This window comes from Camelus dromedarius, chromosome 5 (assembly GCF_036321535.1).
Source record: "Camelus dromedarius isolate mCamDro1 chromosome 5, mCamDro1.pat, whole genome shotgun sequence".
In the NCBI taxonomy this organism is placed as follows: domain Eukaryota; kingdom Metazoa; phylum Chordata; class Mammalia; order Artiodactyla; family Camelidae; genus Camelus; species Camelus dromedarius.
Genome location: NC_087440.1, coordinates 19,534,865 through 19,561,787, shown reverse-complemented (window position 1 = coordinate 19,561,787; position 26,923 = coordinate 19,534,865). Strand labels below are relative to the sequence as shown.

General features: G+C 35.5%; 1 protein-coding gene across 1 annotated transcript in view; it reads right to left on the bottom strand.

The window, feature by feature from the left end:
• The window catches only part of SPG11 (SPG11 vesicle trafficking associated, spatacsin), a 75,813-nt gene that overhangs the window by 46,575 nt on the left and 2,315 nt on the right, over positions 1 to 26,923 (bottom strand). The window contains exons 2-13 of the mRNA XM_031453159.2: positions 26,226 to 26,410; positions 25,154 to 25,378; positions 23,342 to 23,543; positions 15,753 to 15,890; positions 15,102 to 15,550; positions 13,881 to 14,026; positions 5,528 to 5,660; positions 3,521 to 3,676; positions 2,952 to 3,127; positions 1,543 to 1,719; positions 614 to 685; positions 199 to 326 (exon numbers count right to left, since the gene is read on the bottom strand). Of these exons, the coding sequence (XP_031309019.2) occupies positions 199 to 326; positions 614 to 685; positions 1,543 to 1,719; positions 2,952 to 3,127; positions 3,521 to 3,676; positions 5,528 to 5,660; positions 13,881 to 14,026; positions 15,102 to 15,550; positions 15,753 to 15,890; positions 23,342 to 23,543; positions 25,154 to 25,378; positions 26,226 to 26,410 (2,187 nt within the window). The remainder of the gene's footprint in view (positions 1 to 198; positions 327 to 613; positions 686 to 1,542; positions 1,720 to 2,951; positions 3,128 to 3,520; positions 3,677 to 5,527; positions 5,661 to 13,880; positions 14,027 to 15,101; positions 15,551 to 15,752; positions 15,891 to 23,341; positions 23,544 to 25,153; positions 25,379 to 26,225; positions 26,411 to 26,923) is intronic.

The following is a 26,923-nucleotide window of genomic DNA, read 5'->3' as shown; positions in this document are numbered from 1 at the left end:
TAATTCAATAATCTTAATTTTGTATTTATTATCTTAAATATATATATATCTGATTATGCACAGTCCCCTCTGGATGACACAGCTTTTATCTTCCCAGGGAATGTAAGCTCAGTTCCACATAAGAAGGCCGTGCTAACAATTATAAACACTGTCCACAATATTCTTCCCATGTTATAAAAAGGGGGCTAATGAGACTACCTGGGAAAGGACTGGATCTGCATATTTTCTTGGAAATGTCCTGAATAAAACTTCTCAACTTGATGCACGAAGTCTACAGTTCTTTTTTCTTTTTCAGAAAAATATTTTTTCTCTTTTAAAATTTCAACCTTGAATAAAAAGTAATTAAAGCAGTGACCTCACAAAAATCAAGAACATTTGCAAAACAAATGTCATGAGACTAAATGCCATTTAGGAATTGTATTTTGAATATCTGTGGTAATGTGGTAATTTACCAAATCTTCCTTTACCACAAGTGCAAAATGGTCATTTAAAGAGACAAAGAAGCTGTCATACTTTTACTTACTAGATATTAGTTGAATATTAAAATAATTCATTTTTGAAGTTTCACCAACATTTATGAGAAAATGTAAACTACAGTCTCACCTTTACCTACCAAAAAGTCCCGTATATTTTTATTAGTGGTATAAAAGCATATCTTGAGCAACTGGTCCTTTACATTAAAGCCCTGTAAATACAGAAAATCAAGAAAAGTTAAATTTTGTAATGGAGCTATTTTGAACATAAATTTATGTTGAATACAGAAGTAGTCTAATATAGACATATGCTGTGTTAGAATTTCACAGCTTTTCTGCTCTTATGAACATTCACTTTTACATTTATCATACACATTTACTGCCTATCCCTACAGTCCAAAAGTGCTTATTTTTGCCAGAAAAAAAGCAGCACATAGAAAAATTTAAGGTAATGCCAGGCTACTATAGGACCAAAACCACAGGTATCTGCTATAATTCTGCTGAAGACAAAAGTCAATGCAAATAACAACCCTTACATAGTTTCACTCCTTTGAACTTTCAGAAAGTGACCACGGGCAAGACCTGAACCATGCAGATAAGGGCCAGATCTCAGCTTGGTCCAGGAAGTCTACCTCTAGAGCTTTCCCGTCTCAAATGAAGTAAAATGGAGCACAAAGCAAAGGTATAAGCCATTAGAAAGTTCAAATGGAGATGTAAGAGGTCGCATGAACAATGTAGAATGTCCCCCAACAAATAATGAGGTCCTGGGCATGCTCTAACATGTGCGAAATCTTCTATGAGAAACACTGTCTCCTTCAAACCAAAGTGCCAAGTCTAACAGACAGCAAGTGATAGAAATTGCAATAAAAAATCTTTTCAAGAAAGTTCTTAGTACTGAAGGTTTGTCAGTATTATTGTCATTTCCTAGTAAATGCTACACAAATTTCTTAGTATGTGACATAACTATGGACACGAATCAATTTTCATTATCAACCAGAAATTGTATTAAATACATGGAGAGCTTCTCTTACATTAAAGACTTTATGATTAAACAGATTATGCCACTTACCATATTCTTCAAAAGCTCAGAGGCTTCCTTTATATTGTTCTTTTTCAAACTGTCAAAGACCAAATCTAAGCCTATTTTAATCAACTCCTTGAGTCTTTGAGCAGAATGATTGTTAATCCTGAAGAAAGTCTGTGCCTCTGGTATTTTGTTGTTTAAAATGGCATTGGCAACAACTTCCTAGGAAAAGGAAGAAAAACATTTGCCTTCTGAGTTCTTTTTTATTAGTGTGATTATCAACATGGGACTTACACATTTACTGAGCACCTAACCAAGGGACTTTTACTGAAAACCTACTAACAGATTTGGCTCTTTGCACAGGAGATATGAAGTTGACCAAAATATAGACTCTGTTCTCCAGGATTTTTTAGACTAGTGAAAGAAATACAAAAAAAAAAGCCCTGATTATAGTACTGTATAAGGGTGATGATACAGGTATTCTAGGGTTACAGAGAGGAGGGTCCAGAAGAGGAATATCTAAATGAGAGGGATGAATACAAAAAGAGATAAACAAGGTCCTACTATACAGCACAGGGAACTATACTCAGTAGCTTGTAATAATCTATAATGAAAAATAATATATGTATTTATAACTGAGTCATTATGCTGTAAACCAGAAACTAAGACAATACTGTTAATCAACTATACTTTGATAGATAGATAGACAGACAGACAGACAGACAGATAAGAGAGATGAGGAAAAAAAGCTTCCTAGTAGAGATTACTGGTGAAGTTTTAAAGACAAGTAAGTGTTACATACGTTTATTGAGATAAGAACACACGTTCTGAAAGGAATATTATGTGCAGAGGCATAAAGGTAAGACACAGTATCAGGCCTTCAGAGAACTCCAAATTACTTAATACAACTGGAGAAAAAGATGGAGACAGTAGCAGATAGACTCGAAAGAAAAGCAGAGGTCTATCGAAAAGGGAATTGTGTGTGCGACATGGATTTTATCCTGAAACTTATGCAGAGCCACTGAAGGATCCTAAAAGCAAGAGCGATATAATCATATATATGTTTTAGGAAGATATACATATTTTAGGAAGAATGTGCACACATCACATGCATTTTTTTGTTTTGCACATTCACAGCTTTCAAAGTGGACTGTAACCTCCCTCAAATTAAAAATCAATGATTATTGATTCATGTTGCTGCAAATGGCATTATTTCATTCATTTTTATGGCTGAGTAGTATTCCATTATGTGTACACAAATGTACAGATTCTAAATGCATTTCTTTTTTAATGGAGGCACTGGGGATTGAACCCAGGACCTTGTGCAAGGTAAGTATGCACTCTACCACTGAACCCCACCCCAAGTGTATAGATTCTAAATTCTGTTTCTTCTATCACTTTCTCAGAGCTTTTGAATCAGGCAAATAAAAGACGTGATAACTACTCATATTTACCTCAATGCTGAGTTTCTCCCACATATTGCTCTCCTTTACTTTGGGGACATTTTCCTTTACATCATATTCATCTACAGCATCTGTCAGCTTCCAAGGAAACTTTATCATGAAGGTTCGAAGTTCGTTAATGTAGCTGGTCAAAATGTTCACTCCTTTCTGTAGATGTTCATCTAGCTCTGTGGAAAATATCAATGTACCAATTTCATATGTATAAACATATATATGAAATATATATATATACAGGTGGGAGGGGAGAGAGAATACACCATGAGCTGTTATAAAAAATTCTATAAAACAGCAAAGTTCAAAGTCAGTGTTTTCAAATCAAACAAAAATCTCTGAGCTTTCTCCTATTTACAAGTATTTCTGTGTTTTAATGTAACACTTTTCATTCTCTTTACAATGATTAGTCCTTTCTGCCAACTTTCCCGGTATTAGAATCCATTTCACTCTGACTTTACCCAATCTTAGCAAACAGCACTCCCCTGGCTTATGCTCTCTCATGCACTTATATTTCTGTCCTGACATAAGAATGGGATAATTAGCCCTTTCTTTGCTGCTGTTTTTACCTTCATTGTGAATAAAAAGCTCCTTTATTTGTTTGTTAAGGAAAGACAGTGCAAGATTAAGCAACTGTTCTGAAAAGTGTTTGCTTTGGGTTTCAGAATCATTTTCTCTAATTGCCGAGCAAAGTAAATCCAATGCTGGTGTCAGCTCTTCCACATCTGAGGAAAAACCAAAGACAGTAACATTAAGAACACCAGGATACTCCCAATAAATCAACCTATCCAAAAATACCATGCTGCAATATCTAAAAATATAAGATAAGAACCAATGTCTTATTCTCAAAAAGCTCACAAAACTTTCATGAGGTCTTACTACCTGCAAATTTTAGTGAATCTACTGATTACTAGTGATTATTTACTGGTATTACTAGTAACTATGACTTTGCTGACCACCTACTATGTTTTAAGTTTTGTTCTTGGTGTTTTATAAATGCTCTCTCATTTATTCCCTTCAACAACCTGAGAGGTAAGTGTTATACAGCCCCTTTTCCATAGATGAGGAAACTGAGGTTCAGAGAGGACAAATAACTTGCCCAAGCTAATTTGAAAGACAGTGGCACAGCAAAAATCTGAACTTAAGCCTGTCTGATTCCAAAACCATTCTCTTAAACATGCAGGTGAAAGCAAGAATGTAGGCCCTTAAATCCTCTATTTGCCAGCTTCAAATACATAAAGTGATTACTATCTATCGTAGCATTGGCTCCACCTCTAGAATTGCATCTGTGTAAGGAGTGATGGGAAACATAGGTTTTACCTTGAGAAAGCAGGTAAAGCTAGTCTCAAGCTTCTTGTTTCCAGAACCGTCCCCACCCTTCAGGGCAGAGCAGTGCAGGTGAGAATGGAGTGAGAAGAAATCACTGACCACCAAACAGAGGAGAGTAATGGCCACATGACTGCTGATGGGCTTCCCCTCAATACCACAAACCAGGCCTTTCTCTTCAATTCAAACACACTTTTAAAAACAGTGGAGCATAAAAAAAGTTAGCAATTCAAGAGGGAGACCAACTTTGTACTCATTTAGGCAGGTACAAAAGAGAACGTTTTTAAAAAAGAAAATTTCTAATCCACATTGTCAGTGAGAACTAGCGTTACACTGAAGGAAAAAGTAAGTTGTCATTTTCTCCACTTTAAAGTACAAATTGTTAAAACTTTTCTGGAGGATAATTTGTCAAAGCATTTAAAAATGTAAATTGTGTTTTTCCTCGACCTGTGAATTCCACATTGAAAAATTAATCCCAACAATTGTTCATATGTGAAATTATACACACACACATATACAGCATTTATAACACAGTGCCAATAATAGTAAAAAGTGAATCAACCTAAATGTGTAATAGGAGTTTGGGTAAATTATCGTACAGACCATACAACAAAATTCTATGCCACCATAAATAATAAATAAATCCATTTTTATCAAGAAAGATATCTACAGTATATTATCAAGAGAAAAAAAGCAGATTATAAAACTTTATGTACAAAGGAAAACATACTTTATTACCCTATCTCTCAAAAGAGAAGGTTTGCATGACTACCTGGTCCAGGAATAAAAGTAGAGCTCCCGTTTATTAAAAATGAAAGCCAAATCTTGAAAAGAAGTGTTGGTAATGTAGCAAAAAAGCAGAAGAGTCAGGCTGAAAATTCTTATAACAAATTCCAATCCCCAACTCAGCCAGCTGCACTGTCACTATACCTCTCATACAGTTGCAAGAGTGGGGAATCTTGCAAATCAATTTTATTCTCTCTTGAATAAAATTCTCTTGAATTTGACAGATCATCTCTTCTTTGCATGTACTAAAAATACAAAACACAGTTCAGGATATGAACAATAAATACCCAGTGTAGAATGAAAACATTAATAGATTCTCACCACTCTCTCAAGAGTCCAGATAGTATATAAAATGTCATGACAAAGTCTTGGCAAGTAAATAGTTAGAAAACACAACAATAATTTTAAAGTGATTAAAAAGGAAAAATGATAAATACAAACGTAGAAGTCTTTATTCCACTTACTTTTTAAATATAAATGGGATGGAGAGTTATCAAACTGATCAGGTACAGAAGATTTTGAGGATGGATTCAAAAGATTTTCCTTGCTCTTCAAAAAGAAATCTACTGTGTCCAGCTGACGATTTTCTATACCTGCCTAAAATGGGAGAAAATCAGAAAAAAAATTACAATAGGAAAAAAAAAATCAGGATACAATTTATTTAAAAAAATAAACTATAGTACTTCATGTGCTGAAACAGAAAGAAACACAAGGCTATCTTTATCTTGCAGGAGAACCTGAGTTCTAGGGAAGATTCTGACAGTGACCACGTGATCTGGGGCAAGTCTTTGTAACCTTTCTGAACATCAGTTTTTCCTTCAGTAGAAACAGGAGGTTAGACTAGAAAACACTTCTAGCTCTACCATTCTGTAATTCTAAAACCATTCAAAGGTAGGTACTTGGGGATCACTGTTACAGTTAAGTTATAGTCTCTCTGAATTAAAACATTAAAGCAGTATGATACAAAGTTAAACTAAAAAAGCAGGCTAAAAACAGGCTCCCATTCCTAGCTATACATCTGAGGAAACTTTCTGTTCAGAACACTTAAAAATCACAGATTAAAAAATATATACATACAGTTAACCCTTGAACAACTCAGGGGTTAGGGACATCAACCCTCCTGTGCAGTTGAAAACTAGAGTATAACTTTACAATCATTCCTCTGAACCAGAGGTTCCACACACATCCACGTATTCAACCAACCTCAGATTGTATAGTACTGTAGTATTTATTATTGGAAAAAAATCTTCATACAAGTGGACCTGCACAGCTCAAACCCATGTTGTTCAAGGCCAATTGTGTATATATATATATGAACTATAAACACAGACACATGTCTATAAATGCTCAGTTGAACTGGAAAGAAAGTGAGAAAAATCCTCAGAGAATAAAAACAAGAAGAAAGGCAAATTCAGAAAAGTAAAGCTCTAAAGCCAGCTGCTGTCAGAAAGAATCGGCAAATCTCTGATGGCCTAAAGCAGGGGTTGAAAAACAAGGCTCACCAACCAAATTCAGTCCTGCCTGTCTTTGTAAAAGAAGTTTTATGGGAACACAGCCACACCCATTGTTTACATATTGTCAATGGCTACAATAGCATATCTGAGTAGTTACAATAGCAACCTGCCTGGAAAGCCTAAAATATTTACTCTCTGGCCCTTGACAGAAAGTTTACCACTCCTAGCCTTTAGACATTGTGCCTAAAAATCACCTGGAGAGCTTGTTAATATGTGGATTGCTGAGCCCTGACCCTAGAGATTCTGACCCCGTAAGTCTGGGGTGATGCTGCTGGTCTGGAGACCACATTTTGAGAACCAATGGGCTGATGTTCTGGGCGTTAGGCCAGGCAGGCTGGTGTGAGAGGTACTGGTGGAAATTATGTATGGAGGAAGAAAAGAGAGGATAAACCTAGGGTCTATGCATGGTGACACTCTCCAAAAGAGGATGAACTAGAAATATTACTGCCACCAGAGGGAGACCATAAACAAACTATGCCTTTGCTCTTGGTGGTGAAAGGGAAAACTGAATTATGTATGATTAAATAAGAATATTATTGCTCTTAGGAGATATATGATAAAATACGTAGAAAAAAGTTACGAAGTTTGTAACTTTCACATAGTTCAGCAAAAATAAGAAGTACACATATATTCAAAACAAATGTAGCAAAATGTAATAGCTGGTGAATGGGAAAGAGGTAAATGGATGCTCATTTTACTGTTTTAAACAATTTTTCTATAAATTTGAAATTTTTCAAAATTACATTTTTAAAAATAATGACCAAATAGTAATTATAGAAGTAAAAAAAAATTGAAATTAGGTACTCAATGAATGCATTTAATACCATGTCAGACATAGCTGAAAAGGGAATTAATGAGCTGAAAAAGCAACATGAAGAAATTATCCAAAAACTCATACAGGTCAAGAGAAATTGAAGAAAGTGTGAAAATACTAACTACTACTGACTTTAGTACCTTGTGACAACTAGAAAATACACATTCAATTTTCAAGCATGTGGAACGTTTACAGAAACTAAGTACCTACTAACTACAACTGAGTCTCAACAAATATTAAAGAATTAGCATCGTGTAAATCAGTATTTTTCCAATTGAGAACCATGACTCAAGAGTAAGATATAAAATCACAGCTAAACTGTAGAACACTAAAAACAAAAAGATTGTAAAAACTGCCTGAAAGGGAAAAAAATAAACCACCTTCAAAGGGAACACAGCTGACTTCTCAATGACAACTGGATCCAGAAAGAGCTGAAAATGATCATCAACGTGCTGAAAGAAGTAACTGCCGACCCAGAATTCCACAACCAACAAAATTATCTTTCAAAAATGACAGCAAAATCAACAGCATTCATCACATAAAACCTAGGAGTTCCACACCAGTCAGATCCTCACTAAAGGAGACTCTTAATGACACAGTCCAGGTAGAAAAAAGGCCTTAAATGTAAGAAGAAATGAAGAACAAAGAAAATATATCAATTCCACTAAAAAATGAATGAACCTAAATACATAAAAATGATGTCTATTATGGTTAAAAAATAAAAAACAATAACATAAATAGGGAAAGAGTAAATGAAACAAACATTTGATGGACTTGTATTATTCAAAGGGTGAAGTTATGAATTGTGAATTGGACAATTTAAATACATACACTATATTTCCTAGGATATCCTCTAAAAGAACATAAACTGAATATTTACTACTCAAACAAGTAGAAGACACAAGAACTTCTAAAGTTCTAGTAATGTTTTATTTCTTGACCTGGGTGGTGGTTATAAGAGTTTTGCTTCATAATTATTTGTTAAACTATATATATTCTATACATACTTTTTAATACATCATATTTCATAATAAAAATAAAATTATATAAAAATCTCTAAAAATAAATACAATTGTAATGTGGTTTATTACAGTTAACAGATTAAAGGAGAAGATCCATATAATTATTACAAAAGATTCAGAATAAATATTTAATAAAATTTCAATATCCATTCATGTTAAAAAAAAATCATAACTGCAAAAAAGAAAATGTAGTTAATCTTAACACACATACCTTATTAGTGAGATATCATAGGTATTCTTTTTTAAAATCAGGAATAAGATAGGCATGTTCACTGTTACTTCTGAGTGATATTATATTAGAGATCCCAGAAGCAAAATTCTTTTTTTTAGAATTAAAAAAAAAAAAACAGAAAACAAGGATTTGAAGAGAAGAAACAAATTGTATTATTTTGAAGTTATATGTAAATCAACTATATAGAAACTTCAATAAAATCTAACAGATAAATTAGGATTAATAAGAGAATTTAGCAAATGTGCAATACATTTAACTTATATGTTGACTTTTGTATTTCTTTATACTGGTAACTAAATTTTAAAATATACCATTTACAATAGCCATATGTAATATTTAAATGTATAGAAATATGGATACTACATATATTTAAATATATGATAGTTAAATATAAATATATAACTCACATATATGTAAATATATATGGTATTTAAGTACAAATGCACACACACATCCAAAAATAAAGCTAACAATGTTAGGCTCTTAATGAAAAAAACTGTAAAAATTGTAATGTTTTACTGAAAGACGTTATGAAGACCTTAAAAAAAAAACAGGGAACAAAGACTACGTTTATAAATAGGAAGATTAACAATTCTAAAGATGTCAGTTCTTCCCAACTTGATATATAGGTTTAATGTAATTCTAATAAAAATAGTAACAGTTTTTTGTTCAACTTGATCCTAAAATATGGAAGGGATTAAGGGAGTGAAAATAACAAGGACACTCCTGAAGAATAATAAAGTGAGGGGATTTATAATTAAAACAGGATGGAACAGGCCCAGGGATGGACAAAAGACCAATGGAAGAGAATACAGCCCAGAAACAAACTCATGCATATACGGAAACTTGACACAGAAGACGTTTCAGTTCAATGGTAAAAGGAAGGATTTTCAGAAAAAATGGTGCTGAGACAAAGTCATCAATATCGGGGAACGGGCAGCAGATTTGTTCCTACCTCACACCATGCATAAACATAAGTTGCAACAACAGAGGACTTAAATGTGAAAGTCAAAATTTTAAACTTAGGAAAAAATATAAAAAATATCTTTATGACCTGAGTATAGAAATCACAAATTACATGCCTAAAAGACTGATTAATGAAACATTAAAATTTAGAACTATATTAAAATTAGAGATCCCATGAAGAAAGTAAAAAGTCAAGCCACAGATTAGAACATATTTATCACACCTATAAAAAAGGATTGGTACCTAGAATATATTAAACACTAGAAACCACTAAGAAAAGGCAAATACCCCGAGAGTAAAATATGCAAAAAACTTAGTCACTTTACCAAAAAATTCTAAATGTCATATATGTGTCAGATATATATATATATATATATATATATATATATATATATATATATATATACACACATAGACACACACACATATATATATTTTTATATATATAAAATGATGCATAAACTTAATCAGGGAAATGCAAATTAACACTCCTCATACCATCAGACTGGCAAAATTTTTAAAAATCTAGATATGTCAAATATGGCAAAGACATACCACAATGAAAATCCACATACGCTGTAGGTGAGACCATAATGGATAAAAGAACTCTGGAAAACTAGAGTATTCTCTAGAAAAGTTAATAATGCACATCCCATGCACTTAGGATGCTTCCATATCTTGGCAATTATAAATAATGTTGCTGTTAACAGCAGGGTGTATGTATCTTTTTGAGTTAATTCTTATTTTGTGGTTGGCTTTATTCCTTTGATAACCATGTAAGTTTAAAAAGCTAAAGCTCTAAACATTCTTAGAAACAATGAACAGTACATATATGTAAATTCTTAAATATAAGATGTAGGAAAAAAAAAAAGAAAGATCTATCAAGCCATGAAAGACAGAAAACACTTACAAGACATACTAGTAAATGAAAGAAGCCAGTCTGAAAAGGCTACAAACTGTATGATTCCAACTAAATGACATTCTGGAAAAGGCACAGCTACAGAAACAATAAAAAGATTGTGGTTTCCAGGGGCTTGAGGGGAGGGAGGGAGGGAGGAATGAGTAGATGGAGCACAAGGGATTTTTAGGGCAATGAAATTATTCTATATGATACTATAGTGGTGGCTACATGTCATTATGCATTTGTCAAAACCCACAGAATGTACAACACCAAGAGTGAACCCTAATGTTAACTACGGACTTTGGTTGATAATAATGTGCCCATGTTGGTTCATTGATTGTGTAACAAATATGCCACACTGATGAGAGATGTTGAGGTTAGGGGAGTATATATGTATGGGTGGGAAGGGCTATGTACGAACTCTGTATTTTCTGCTAAATTCTGTTGTGAACCTGAAACTGATCTAAAACAATAAAGTCTATTTAAAATAATTTAAAAAAGAAAAAAAATGCACGTCCCTACGGCCCAGCAATTCTGATACCACCAAAGAGACACTCTTGCACACATGCTGCAGTAGATGTGTAAGAAACTGTTTACTGCAACACTATTTATAACAGGAAACTACTGGAAACAACCTTAGGTTGGATAAATAAGATACTCAGACAATGGAATGCTACACAAGGGTCAAACTGAATGAATTATAGTTATACAAATTAACATGGGTAAGTCACACACACACAAAATGTTTAGAGAAAAAAAACCCCAGGAGGTCCCAAAAGAATATATACAGAAATTCTATTTTATACAAAATTCAACAGTAAGCAAAACTAAATAGCCTTATTTGAGGGAATATTTGTATGGAGGAAGACAAAGAAAAGCAAGGGAATAGTAGAAATTTTCAGAATGGCAGTTAACTTGGAGACTGGGGAAGGTAAGGGAACAGGATGGGGATGGACACACATGCAACAGGAGGGGTGCACATTGAAAGACAATCGAGTTCTTGCCTGGATGGTGGGAACAAGGGTATGTGTTTTGTTATTATTGTTACCACTTAAGTCATACATATTTATTATTTGTGTGTGGGGGAGACTAAGGCCAGAAAATGCTGAATATTCCACACACACCTAATTAAACTCGCTACACACACACACACACACACACACACACTGTGTAAGGCGGAGGCTCTGTAGTCACACTGCCTGGGTTCAAACATCTAGTGCTACCACTCACAGCCCAAGTGTAACTGAATCAGAATATGTAACCTCTCTGTATTCCCTCGTTGAGAAAATGGAAATAATAACACTATTTACCTATAGAGTTGATAAGATTAATGACATAAGACCTGATTATTAAAATAAATATTTAGGAAAAATAACTATAGGAAATAATCTAATAGTAAACGTGATTACTTTCGGATAATAGATTTATAAGTGATAAATTTTCTTTCCCTATTACTACATTTCCTACAATGATATTCTGTAGTGATATAAAGGTAAATTTTCCAACAAATGGTGCAAGAACAACTGAATATGCACATGTAAAAGAATGAGGTTGGGTCACTTCCCCTTATCACACACAAAATTAATCATAATGCATCAAAGACCTAAATGTAAGAGCTAAAACTATAAAACTCTTGTTAAAGTAAATCTTCATGACCTCAGAACAGGCACTGGTTTCTTAGATAGGACACCAAAAGCACAAGTGACCAACAACAGAAAGAAAGGGTGTGGAAATCGACTTCATCAAAATGAAAAACTTTTGTATTTCAAAGGTCACCATGCAGAAGGTGAAGACAACCCATAGGACAGGAGAAAATACTTTCAGATTATGTTCCTCATAAGGGTCTAGTATCCAAAATAGAAAAAGAACTTGTAGACCTCAACAATAAAGACAAATAACCCAATTACAAAATGGACAAGGGATTTAAGCAGACATTCCTCCAAAGAGATGTACAAATGACCAATAAGCACATAAAAACATGCTCAACACATAGGTCATTAAGAAAACGTAAGTCAAAATGACAATGAGATACCATCTCATTTTTGACTTCAGAGCCACCAGGATGTCTCTGATAAAACAACTGAACAATAAGTGTTGGTGAGGATATGGAGCTACAGGAACTCCCATACATTGCTAGTGGGAAAGTAATGTAGTGCAGCCACTGTGGAAAGCAGTTTGGTCGTTCTTCAAAAAGTTGAATTACCTCGTAGTTCCACTGCCAAGTGTGTATCCAAAAGAAATGAAAGTATGATAACAAAAACTAGTACACAACTGTTCATAGCAGGATAATTCACAATAGTCCAAAAGAAACCACCTAAATGTCCATCAATTGGTGAGTGGATTAAAAATAACTGTTATATCCATACAATGGAATGTTTATTCAGCCAAAGAAAGAAATGAACTACTGATACATTCTATATGGATGAACCCTGAAAACACATTAAGTGAAAGAAGCCAGTCACAAAGGCCAGTCACAATAATCTATTTACATGAAATGTATACAACAGGCAAATCCAGAGACAGAAAGCAGGTAAGTGTTTGAAAACTAGGGTTTGTGAAAACTTGGGAGTGATTGTTTATGGGTATAGTGTTTCCCTTTGGGGTGAAGAAAGTGTTCTGAAATAAGACAATGAAAATGTTTGTGTAACTGAATATACTAAAACCCGCTGAATTGTACAATAGGTGGGTGAATATTGTGATGTGTGAATTATATCTCAATAAAGCTGTCACTAAAACGAGACTAGCACATAACAGTAATAACTTCAAGTTCTCAATCTTTCACGGCTGTGTGGTTCAGCAGAAAGTGCCCTGCCATTAACTCTGGCTCCTGCCTTATTAATATGGCTATAAGGCACTCAACCATTCTAAGCCTTAGATTTTTCATCTGTAAAATGAAATGAATAAAAACTACCCAACCCATCTCACGTGGTTATTTTAGCACAATTTAGATAATGCATATCTGTAAACTATAAAATGCTATATAAATTCCATTCTGACACTACTACAGCTGGATTAGAAGTGTGGGGACTGCAAACTGGGAATAAGGGATCATTCCTGTTTCAGGTTCCCACAGCTTGTTTCCACATCATTTCTTCTCCCAGTTTAATGTTGCCTCCATTGCTTGTGAGTTTTTCTTTCTTAAATAGTGGTTATCATAACCTTGTATCTTTTAATGTCAAAAATGGTAAACTGCTAAGCAGGATCAGGGTAACGAAATAGCCAATAGTAAGCAAATGGATGATCTTTTGGTGCAAGGTTAAATGAACTCTCCTAATCTGTATTGTACTGACTAAAATAATCTATAGTCAAACAGAATATAGGACAGAGGGATTATCAAGCAGAATTCTCCAGACATTTAACTCTGTTACCTCTAGGGCGTGTATGGGGATGGAGCACCGCCCCCAACCATTCAGATGGCAAAGAGAGTCCACAGTGCTGGCGCTTCCATGGATCATTAGTCGATTTAAAAACTCCTCTTGGGTCAGACCAAACAAAATCAGACAGAGTCCATTTTCTATAAGAAAAACAAAAGTTGACTTTAGTAAATTATTAGGACGTAGGTTTTAGGATTATGACAGGAATTAATCTCTAATTGTGCAATACTTCAGCACTGTAAGTATAAATAGATTTATTGGGTACCAGTAACTATTATGACATTAATTAATAAATTCATCATGATTTTTTCAAAGAAGAGCTTTATCTTTTAAACACTAACCACAAGGCAAATTCTCATAGGAACAATGTATCCTATGACTAGCAGGAAACCTCTCTTTGCTACTTTGTACTGTCTTGTACTATCAATACTTGGAACTTGTAACTATTGAGATGTCACATTTCTGGTTTACTAAAATGAAACATTAATAGCATGCTCTTGACACATAGAAATACATGATTACCAAAATCAGGACACTGAAGAAGAAACACATGGTTAGTTCAATCAGAACTCAGTAGCTCTGTAGGAGGTTATGGCATGGTTATGCTGAACCAATGCGCATCTGACACATCAAACCCAAATGCCTACAGGCAAAACAGGTGGTGAGAGAAGTGCAAGAAAACCAAACCTGAAAGAAAGCAGCCCATCTAGGAGCACTGAAATTCAGCTCCAACCCATCAATTACTATGCAGGAATGAGGGCCAGTGTTGCCAGATATTCTAATTTTACAGTAATAACTGGAAATACAGATTTTGTCTGAAACCCTCTAATTTTACAGGCTTGTGAGACACAAATCTTTTTTTTAAAAGCCTACATAGCGCAAGCCAAGCAAATCCAAACTCATATGGCCTATGAGCTGCCAGCTTACGAACTCTGTACAAACCAAAGTCCTGTGAAGACTCCCTGGGTTAAAACCAACTCTTCTTAGACTTAAACTTTTTCTGACTCAGTATCTTAGTACTTAGCTGAGCAGAAATAACCTTAATTAAAAATCAAACATATGAGGCAACATTACCAACGTTAACACCAAATTTCCTCCATAAAACACTACACTTAGAGGAGTGAGTAGGCACTACATCACCCGGGCAGCAGTAGTAAAACAGGTAAGAGAGGTGCTCTCGGCGATGGATTCCAACCTGACACAAGACGTTCTCACCTGTCAAAACGAGGCACAGCTGCTGGTCTCCACCACTGTCTACAGGGATGCATTTTTTGCCCAGGGAAAAACACTGCATGGCCTGGGTCTCCAAATCCCAGAGGGCAATGGAACAGCCCGTCCTTTCTACTGACCAAGTAAACAGTGCAGTGAATCCTGTCACAGACACACATGTGAGCTCAAGGGGCTCCTCCTGCTCACTGATGTGCATTCTTTTCCATAATCTTCCTGGATCCCTGGTCTTGGTGGGACTTTTCCATGGAAAACTGTACTGCCTGTGCGGCAGGCCTTGGGGAATGAAGGCCCAGCTTGGCACACTGGCACTCTGGTCACCAGATTCGGGGGACTCCAAGTGCAGAATATCCTGGAACCATGGAGCACAACAGGAAGCCTCCAGTTTGGAGCTCTTTATGCCTTCATTCAGTGATGACAGCTGGGCTTTCCAAGACCTGGAAGATAGGACAGAACTCACATCTGTTACAGTGAAGGGCACTAAGTAAAGCACTAAACCAGGGCAAAGACGCACTTAAGAAAATAAACATGTCTACCCCTGAAAAGACCTTTAGTGAAAAGGTACTGTGTCAGAATGACAAAATAATTAATAATCATAATCATAATAATAAAGTAAATCCAAAAAGGAGGTTTCTGTACCTATCAACTTGGAAGGAAAACTTGGTCAGTTTCATGTTGTAGTCAGAATTAACAGGATCATCTTCATCTATGCCTTCAGGGCCTTCAACAGGAACGTCTTCTAGAGATCTTTCACACAGTAGGTGTCCTGGGTATTGCCTATGTTTTAAAATAATAGCAACGGCCAAAAAACGATGATCAACCCCAAACCCATGTTCCTGTTGAAAATGGGGGTGGGGGCGTGTAAGGGGTGGAGGTATCACAGAGTAGGAAGAGTCCAGACAATAAGTTTCCCTGACCTGGACTTCTTATCTCCATTGCTTAGGGCAGAGTGATCAAGTCAACCTTGAGAATATGACCGATTTGCACCTATGTGTGGAGATGGATGCTAACTAGATTTATTGTAGTGATCACTGTGCAATATGCACATATATTGAATCATTATGTACTCACCTGAAACTAATATCATATGTCAATAGCTCAATTAAAAATAATCTGAATCTTAAGGCAGTTAGCTTTATAAAAATATAAGACCATTTATTGTATTACTATAATGCAGATGTTATGCTGAAAACTTTATATAAACTAACTTATCTGAGCCTTTCAACAACCTCCTGAGGTAAATGTAAGCCGCTTTTGCAGATATGGAAACTAAGACTCACAGAAACAGACCAGCTGTTTCTGTCTACCTGACCATAAACCCCAGGTTCTTAATTACCCACCATACCACTAACACAAAGTTTAAGACTTAGCTTGAGACAAGGAGAATGAGTAAGGACTAGAAAAGCAAAGTATGAATGCAGGCATAGATGGAGAGTGCATGTGGAAATAGGGCTGTCACTTTTCAGAAGCACAAAGAAGACTGGGATGGCCAAAACACAGGGAATGAGAAACGTGGCAGTGTGAGATGAGGCTGGAGAAGTTAGCAGAGACAGTTGGGGGTGGGCTTTATGGAGTTTCAGCTTTTATATGGTGGTGGTGGTCAGGGGAGTGTGCCAGTGGGAAGGAAGATAAATTATGGTTTAAGCACAGAAGCCATCTGATTAGAAGCAGAAGAGTAGATGGCGGGAGAAAGGGAGCACGTAACCCCCCTGAGCACTTAGTTAAATTATGAACTATTATCCTTTTGACAATTTGAAGGTAACAGGTTGATATTCATTTGTCAAGGAGATGATGAAAAGAAGTTAGAGAAGGGAAGGTGACAATAAAGAAAGATGACCCATAGAGAAGGAAGTTCCTCCACCAACAAGATACAGATCCTGTCCCCAGACTTCATACTTGGCTATAGTCTGATAAGATGTGCATTCTAGCATCACCCTTCTGGCTGCCCCACAGAAGATGGATGTGAGGAGAGAACAGACATGTGAGACCAAGGTCGGGGCTGTTAAGCTAGTTCAGGTAAGTGATGAAAGTGGCATGGATCACAGTGATGACAGCGGAGTTAAGTGGACAATACAAGAAACACTGAGGAGGTAGAATGGCTTGGACCTGGTGATTAACTGGATGTGGATCTAATACTTAAAAGAGGTTGGAGATGTAGACGAGAGAGGAAAGGGAGACCAGTCCCTGAGAAGGAGGGAAGGAATGGGATCCAGAGCACACACAAGGGAATCCCGCCACTGTAACAGCAGGGAAGCTGGAGAAGATGAGTCAGGAAAGTAGGTTTGCAAATTTAAGGTGAGAAACTGAACGAGCTCCCATTGGATGGTTCTACTTCATTTATAAAGTAGGAGGTAAAATCATCCAAGAACAGCTGGGGAGAAAGAGATAAATAGAGATTTGAGGAAAATGGAGGTTTAAAAACACTGTTGTAAAGAACGGACTCATGAAAAATCATTGCAAAATCTCCAGGCAACACGAGAGACCACTGAAAGTAGTGAGTGTGAACTTATAGTGCTATTCATTTTCCTTTGCAGTTTTCTCACAAGTGCTCAGTTACTTGGGTGCAGGGACTAAAAAGGCAGGTAAAAAAACAAAAAAATAAAAAATGATTTGTCAGACCAAGTGGTACCATAGGGCAGGAGTAGGAGTTAGGGTGCATTCAAGAAAGTGACTAAATTATGTGTCACAGCATCTATGCTGCAGAGGGAGGGAAGTGAAGACAGGAGGGGCTCTTGAGTAAGCAAGCTGTAAATTTAGGAAGCTGTGGTCAGGGCAGGATGTGCAGAATAGTGATTTGGGGACGAGCAGTTTCATGTAATGACAAAGCCCAGGGTATGACTATGGGAATGGATAGCTAAGATAAATTGGAAGTAAAAGTCACTGACAGTGTGATACAATAGAAAAATTAGATTTGGTGGATATTTTCAGAGCATTACACCTCGAAAAAATAGGACATACATTCTTTTCAAGTGCACATGGAGCATTTCCTAGGATTGATCATGTACTTGGGCACAAAAAAAGCCTCAACAATTTTAAGAGAGAAATTATCTCAAACATCTTTATTGACACAATGCCATGAAACTAGAAATTAACTACAGAGAAACAAAGGAGAAAAAAAGGAAAGTTGGAGATTAAACAATATGGTTTTAAAAAAACAATGGGTCAATGATGAAATCAAAGTTGAAATTAAAAAATACCTTGAGACAAATGAAAATGAAAACACAACCACACAAAATTCATGGGACGCAGCAAAGGCAGTGCAAAGAGGGAAGTTTACAGTGATACAGGTCTTCCTCAAAAAGAAGAACAATCTCAAACAATCTAACCCACCAGCTAAAAGAATTAGAAAAAGAAGAGAAAAAACTCCAAAAGGCAGCAGAAGGAAGGAAATAATAAAGATCAGGGAGGAAATAAAATAGAGATTAATAAAACAATAGAAAAAAATCAATCAAACCAAAAGCTGGTTTTTTGAAAAAGTAAACAAAATTGACAAACCTCTGGCCAAATTCACAAAGAAAAAAGAGAGCACAAATAAGCAAAATAAGAAAGAAAAATGGAGAAATTACAACAAATAACAGAAATACAGAATATCATACAAGAATATTGTGAAAGACTATATGGAACCAAAATGGGTAACCTAGATGGACAAGTTTCTGGAAACATACAGTCCACCAAGACTGAACCAAGAAGAAACTGACCACTTGAACACACTGATCACTAGAAATGAAATCGAATTAGCAATAAAAAACCTCCCTACAAATAAAAGTCCAGGAACGGATGGCTTCACTGGGGAATTCTACCAAACATACAAAGAAGAACTCATACCGGTCCTTCTCAAACTCTTTCAGAAGGTTGAAAAGGAGGGAATACTCCCAAACTCATTCCATGAAGCCACCATCACCCTGATACCGAAACCAGGCAAAGACACCACCAAAAAAGAGAATTATAGGCCAATTATCACTGATGAACATAGATGCAAAAATCCTCACCAAAATTTTAGCAAATAGAATCCAACAACACATAAAAAAGATTATACATCATGACCAAGTGGGGTTCATCCCAGGGACACAAGGGTGGTTCAACATATGCAAATCAATCAATGTAATACATCACATCAACAAGAGAAAGGACAAAAAACACATGATCATCTCAACAGATGAAAAAAAGCATTTGATAAAATTCAACACCCATTTATGATAAAAACTCTCACCAAAGTGGGTATAGAGGGAACATATCTCAACATAATAAAAGCTATATATGACAAACCTACAGCCAGCATAGTACTCAATGGTGAAAAACTCAAAAGCTTCCCACTAAAATCTGGGACAAGACAAGGCTGCCTACTATCACCACTCCTACTCAACATAGTCTTGGAAGTCCTAGCCACAGCAATCAGGCAATACAAAGAAGTAAAAGGGATCCAAATTGGAAAAGAAGAGGTAAAATTGTCACTATATGCAGACATGATACTATATATAGAAAATCCTAAAAGGTCCACATAAAAACCACTAGAAATAATTGAAGAAGTCAGCAAGGTAGCAAGTTACAAGATTAATGTTCAAAAATCAGTTGCATTTCTTTACACTAATGATGAATCAATAGAAAAAGAAAGTAAAGAAACAATCCCCTGTAAAATAGCACCCAAAGTAATAAAATACCAAGGAATAAATCTAACCAAGGAGGTGAAAGAATTATACATGGAAAACTATAAAACACTGATTCAGGAAATTAAAGAAGACTTAAAAAGATGGAAAGATATCCCATGCTCCTAGATTGGAAGAATCAATATTGTTAAAATGGTCACACTGCCCAAGGCAATCTACAGATTTAATGCAATCCCTATCAAATTACCCAGGACATATTTCACAGAACTAGAACAAATCATAATAAAATTTATATGGAGCCACAAAAGACCTAGAATTGCCAAAGCATTATTGAAGAAAAAGAAAGAGGCTGGAGGAATCACTCTCCCAGACTTCAGACAATACTAAAGGGCTACAGTAATCAAGACAGCATGGTATTGGTACAAAAAAAAGACATATAGACCAATGGAACACAATACAGAACCGAGAAATGAACCCACAAACTTTTGATCAACTAATATTTGACAAAGGAGGCAAGAATATACAATGGAATGAAGAGTCTCTTCAGCAAATGGTGTTGGGAAAACTGGACAGCAGCATGTAAATCAATGAAGCTACAACACTCCCTTACACTATACACAAAAATAAACTCAAAATGGATCAAAGACTTAAACATATGACAAGATACAATAAACCTCCTAGAAGAAAATATAGGCAAAACATTATCTCACACACATCTCAAAAATGTTCTCCTAGGACAGTCTACTCAAGCAATAGATAAACAAAAGCAAGAATAAACAAATGGGTCCTAATGAAACTTACAAGCTTCTGCACAGCAAAGGAAACCATAAGTAAAACAAAACGACAACCTATGGAATGGGAGAAAATTTTTGCAAATGAAACCAACAAAGGCTTGATCTCCAGAATATATAAGCAGCTCATATGACTTAATAAGAATAAAACAAACAACCCAATCCAAAAATGGGCAAAAGACCTAAACAAGCAATTCTCCAAGGAAGACATACAAATGATCAATAGGCACATGAAAAAATGCTCAATATCACTAATTATCAGAGAAATGCAAATCAGAACTACAATGAGGTATCACCTCACACCAGGCAGAATGGCCATCATTCAAAAGTCCACAAATGACAAATGTTGGATAGGCTGTGAAGAAAAGGGAACCCTCCTACACTGCTGGTGGGAATGCAGTTTGGTGCAGCCACTGTGGAAAACAGTATGGAGATTTCTCAAAAGACTAGGAATAGACTTACCATATGACCCAGGAATCCCACTCCTGGGCATATATCCAGAAGGAACCCTACTTCAAAAAGACACCTGCACTCCAATGTTCATAGTGGCACTATTTACAATACCAAGACATGGAAACAGCCTAAATGTCCATCAACGGATGACTGGATAAAGAAGATGTGGTATATTTATACAATGGAATATTATTCATCCGTAAAAACCGACAACATAACGACATTTGCAGCAATATGGATGTTCCTGGAGAATGTCATTGTAAGTGAAGTAAGCCAGAAAGAGAAAGAAAAATACCATATGAGGTCACTCATATGTGGAATCAAAAAAAAAAAAACAAAACCATAAATACAAAACAGAAACAGACTCATAGACGTAGAATACAAACTTGTGGTTGCCAAGGGGGTGGGGGGTGGGAAGGGACAGACTGGGATTTCTAAATGTAAAATAGATAAACAAGATTATACTGTATAGCACAGAGAAATATATACAAGATCTTGTGGCAGCACACGGTGGGAAAAAAAACTGACAATGAATATACGTATATTCATGTATAACTGAAAAATTGTGTTCTACACTGGAATTTGCTACAACATTGTAAAATGAGTCTTCCTCAATAAAAAAATGTTAAAAAAAAAAGTCATTGACAGTGAACTGAACAAACAAATCATGAGGCGCTTACATGGAGCTTACAGACTCTACAAAAAAAAAGAACCAGAGAAATAATACAAGACTATAAAATCAAGTGCTAACTTGTAGTTGAAAGCAGAAGTGCTATAGAAATTCAAAGGGGAGAAAAGGTATAAAATGAGTCTAAATTTACAAGTGAAAGGGGTTTTAGTAAGAAAAGGTTTCATGAAAGAGGTAGAGCTCAAAGGATAAACAGGACTTGATAAAATGAAAAGTAGTGAGGAGACTGACATTCTGTATTGTGGAAAAGAAGAACCAGGGTCAGGAGACAGGAAAGGTAAAACACATCTAACAGCACACTTAGAAAATAAACGTGCTAGTCAATTCCCTCAAGAAGTTACACTAATAAAAAAAATCCATGTAAATAATTAATAATCAACAAACAGAGATCACTCATTTAGTTGGACAGGACAGATCCCTAAATTCACTGCTCAGAACAGAACAAAACCTCTTCATTGGCTGATGTTACAGGGGCTCAGTTCAATGAAATTTATTCAAAGGAATGTGCCTGCTGCTCTCCTCAGAGTTCTCCTGAGGTGTTGCCAAAACAACCAGAGGAACAGAATCCTACACTCAAGGATCAGAGTAGCTGAGAAGTCTTTCCTCCTTTCTGATCTGTCAAATTGTTTTCCAAGGAAGATGACTAGGAGGTAACTCTACAAGAACAGAGTATGTTTTAGTCAGTAAACATGGCCCACTGACACATAAGCGCATAATCTGAAAATGTTCTTATCATCCCTGCTCAAAGATTTTTTTAAAAAAAAGTATTAAAAAACCATTGAAAACAAATGAAAAGATCACAGTTATAAGTTCTGGCTGATATGTGAAGATGAAATTAACCCTTTTTTGTGATCCAAACAGTAAGCAATAATCCCATCAAAGTGCATCCTAATTACTCAAGGATTTGTTTATTTTACTCATATTAAGTTAGGACCAAAATTCCTAATTGTTTGGGACAGCTCTTAACACTGAAAGTCATAAAAGTGGACTGGTCTACTTTGAGATAAACAAGTTGCAATAAACAGGCTGCTGTGTGTGTGCACACTCACATATACACATAGTCCTTTCAAACATCAAAAAATCAGAAGCAACTATAATCTCCAAATCAAAAAGCAACACAAAGAAGCAGTCAATTTTTATTAATATATTTAGAAAGCTGCAATTGTGGACCCTCCAAGGGAAACATCTGAGGAAATCCTCAACTGGAGAAAGCTAGGTCAATGTATGTTGTTAAAGTTCTTTAAGTGAAAAGTGATCCCCTAGGCAGCCAGGATCCGAAGCCTCATTCTAACACAGGGTAAATCCTATTTCTCCTCACTCTAATGTGGGGAAGAGGTGAGCAGATGTATGATGTATGTATAATACAATGTATAACAGCCAAGGGCTTCTAAAATTGTGCTTGATACTTTTTACTTACATGATGATATAAGCCATATATATCAAAATACACATAAAACAAAATCAAAACTTGGAGATGTATCCAGTAATAAAAAGGTAGCCAGTAGTTATTTCTACACATTATTATACAGTAACAAGCTCACTATGTAGCAGGTAGAACCTGATTTAACTGAATAGAGAAAGAAAACTGTTTAAAGGTTAAGGGGGGGTGGGGGGGAACCTAACAAGCACACCTGTAACCTCTTATGGCTCTAATTATTTACCTCAAATCAGAGAATGCAGTAATCTACATACCTGAAATACAAATTTAAGTTAAGAGCAATTGCAGTGTTGGAGGAGCTGATAATCACTACAGCATCTAGGTCTTGAGATACTTTCAGTGAAGTAAAGGAAGAAATCTTGGCTGGCTCCTGTTGTTGCTCATTACACACATCTTCTTGGTGAAGTGCTAAATCCACATGAGCTATGCGTCTACCGTCCACAATGTCAAAAATGTCTTTGAGTTAGAGTTAAAGAAAATGCCAGTCTGAAGTATGCTGAACCATTTAAAACATAGGACAAGACAGTTAAAGATCTCATTGCTCCAACCTTGAAGGTATAATAGCAGAAGGAAGATGGCACTAAAACAACCCCATCACATTAACCAGGTAACTATGAGTTTGGTGACCCAATAAACAACCTGATAGAGAATTCGCTCAACAATACTTGCTAAATATCCACTCTGTGCCAGGCCCTGAGACTTAATATTATTATTATATTGTTAACATTATGATGTTAATAATATTGAGACATAGTATTTTCCACTGATGTTCTACAACAGTGCTATCCAAAAGAAACATATGAGCCACATTTGTCATTGTAAATTTTCTAGTAGCCCTTACTACAGTAAAAAGAAACCAATGAACCTAATCTTTTTTTTTTTTTTTAATAGCAGTACTGGGGATTGAATCCAGGACCTCGTGCATGCTAAGCATGCACTCTACCACTGAGCTATGCCCACATTCCTGAATCTAACCTTAAGAATATATTTTATTTAACCAAATATATCCAAAACATTATCATCTCTACAGGTAATCAATATAAAAATTGAGATATTTTATATCATTTTTTCATGTAAGTGTTCAAATTTGGTTATTTTACAGTCACAGCACATCTCAATTTGAACACTAAATTTTCATTGGAAATACCTGGTCTGTATTTAGACTACAAAAATTTATATTTAAGAACTTGGAGCAGCCAAAGTTGTTCCAAACATACTCAAAAGTTCTCCAATAACTGAATCAAGAATCAGATTTTAAATCTAAAATCATTAAATATAATTAAGAATTCAGTTCCTCAGTCACACTAGCCAATTTCAAGTGCTCAACAGCCACATATACCTACTGCCTACAGTGTTGGACAGCACAGGTCTGTCCATATTCCACATAACATCTTTTACAAAAGAATTTTTTTTTTTACAAAAGAAATTTTAATATAGGCTATGATATATGTAAAATAGGAAAACTATTCCTTTAATGCTGAAATAAAAGTTCCAAAAACAAATAAGGGGTCATTCTTCAAATAATTGTCAAATAATTTTCAGAATAATTTTGCTGATGACCTATGGATCTGCTAAAGACAAAAAATCTGTGATAGTTTCCAAAAACAAATTAAAAATTGTTATGCAAACAATGATTCACTAATATGATCGAAGTATCATTAGAGATGGTAAGAGGTAGATTATATTCATACATGAAAAATATGTGTATATCATATCATAAGCAGTCATCTAAATCCTTCCTGCAACAAGCACAAAGTAGATATTTAATAAGTATATTCTGAATAAATTGGTAATGCAGAACATACACAATTTAAAAACATTAAAAAGTTGGATAACACTATTATGGCTATGAAAAAATGTGTATTTATAAACTGAAAAATATTTGAATGAAATAGAAAACAATGTAGTTGAGTACTTTAAACTCATGAAGATCTTTTTCCCTGAAAGTTTTACTGAAAAACTGACCATTCTGCCTATACTCCACTCCCTATAACTAAAAGCCTAAAAAAACTCATCTTTTTGGTATTTTCCTTTCCCGCAATCAACATCTTTACCAACAAGGATACAGATCCAGCCTAAACTACTCAGCACAAAAAGAATTCCTCTGCAGAGCTGCGTGTCAATAATCCTGTCCACTGCCTGTGCAGGCAAGGGTAATGTGAAACAGTTGAGTAACCTAATCTCAGCATCTCTTTCAGGAAATATAACATGTAGGAGGATATACTTGTTGATGAACAATAACGATGTGTTACTATGATATGACAGAATTCTCAGAGATAATAAGGAAATACCTATAAAACAAAAGGATATTATATCAAACTCAATGGTCACAGGTTTACAGTTGGTAAATTTGATTCTGTTAACATAACACATGCAGGTAAAAGAAAAGGGAAACAGCACTTAATCCAACTCTAGACAGTTGTTCAAAATCACCTAACCACATGGTCATTGGAAGGTGGGTAAGGTGATAAATGAAGATGGTGTACGGTGTCCCTGTGCCTTCTGTTTATGGCCAGAGTGTGAGAGCACACTGGAAGATCAAAAAAGCCTGCTTATCCATGGGGCCTCACAAGAATGATCACAGACTCTTTAGAAAGAAAAAGAGGGAACCTTATAATCAAGGGTTGTGAGTATGCTACTGCCTTAAAAACAGAAACCTGTGTGCTTTCATTTCTGCTCCCTGCAACCCTCAGGATGGAACATAGTAGACAGCTTTGTAACCAGTCTAGATCAGCACTGTCCAATTGAAATATACTGTCAGCCACAAATGTGAAACACACACATGTAATTTCAAATTTTCTACTGGCTGCAATGAAAAAAGACACAGGTAAAACTAAGTTTAATATAACTTACCTCACACTCAAAATATATCAACATGTAATTAATACAAAAACTACTGAGATATTTTACTTTTTTAGTACTAAGTATTCAAATCTATAGTATATTTGACATTTAAAAGACATATTAATTCTTATTAATTATATTAAGTGCTCAATAGCCCCATGTAGCTAGTGTCTAGTGTACTGGATGTATCTCCCTCCCTGATTTCACCTCTGTAAGAATTCTTCCTGAAATATATAAATTTATATAGTAATGTTACAGATTTAAACATGCTAAAGACCACCTGTAAATACTTACTGATATTTTGATCTTCAATGAGCTTTTGCAATGTCTCCTCATTATAGCTATGCAAAACGGTTGCATCACAACTTTCATCCTTCAAATTAAATTCATAGATAAGCAGTTCACAATTTTCACTAAGAGCAAGCAGTCTGGGCTTATCTGTTGGTGTCCCACTGTTGGGAGAATCCTCCCATATAAACCTAAAAAAAAAAAAAGATTAGACTATTTATTATATTCTGTACCCACAACACTACCTACCCACAATAGTGAGGGTAAAGGACAAAGTAAGTAGCAAACAACTCATTAGTTCACCTAATAGCATTAATTCTTTATGCAACCCAAGGAAATGCAAACTGCTCCAGGACTTCCCACCTTTTCCCCCTTCCCTTACTTTCTTCTTCCTCTTCAACCCCTTTCACAGCAACACAAGAATATAGGCGTTGGCGGGGGGGGGGGGGGGGGGGTGTTATAGCTCAGTGGTAGAGTGCATACTTAGCATGCCTGAGGTCCTGGGTTCAACCCCCAGCACTTCCATTTAAAAATATTAGTATATAGGAGTGCTAGTGAAAATGGGGCCAGGAGCAATAAATGGTGGTTGCTTTCATTCCTTCATCCTAAATCTTGACTGATGATATATTTAATGGAACTGTCATGATCAAAGGATAAGTTTCAACAACCAAATATATCTAATATTTATAAGAGGTGGTGCTCAC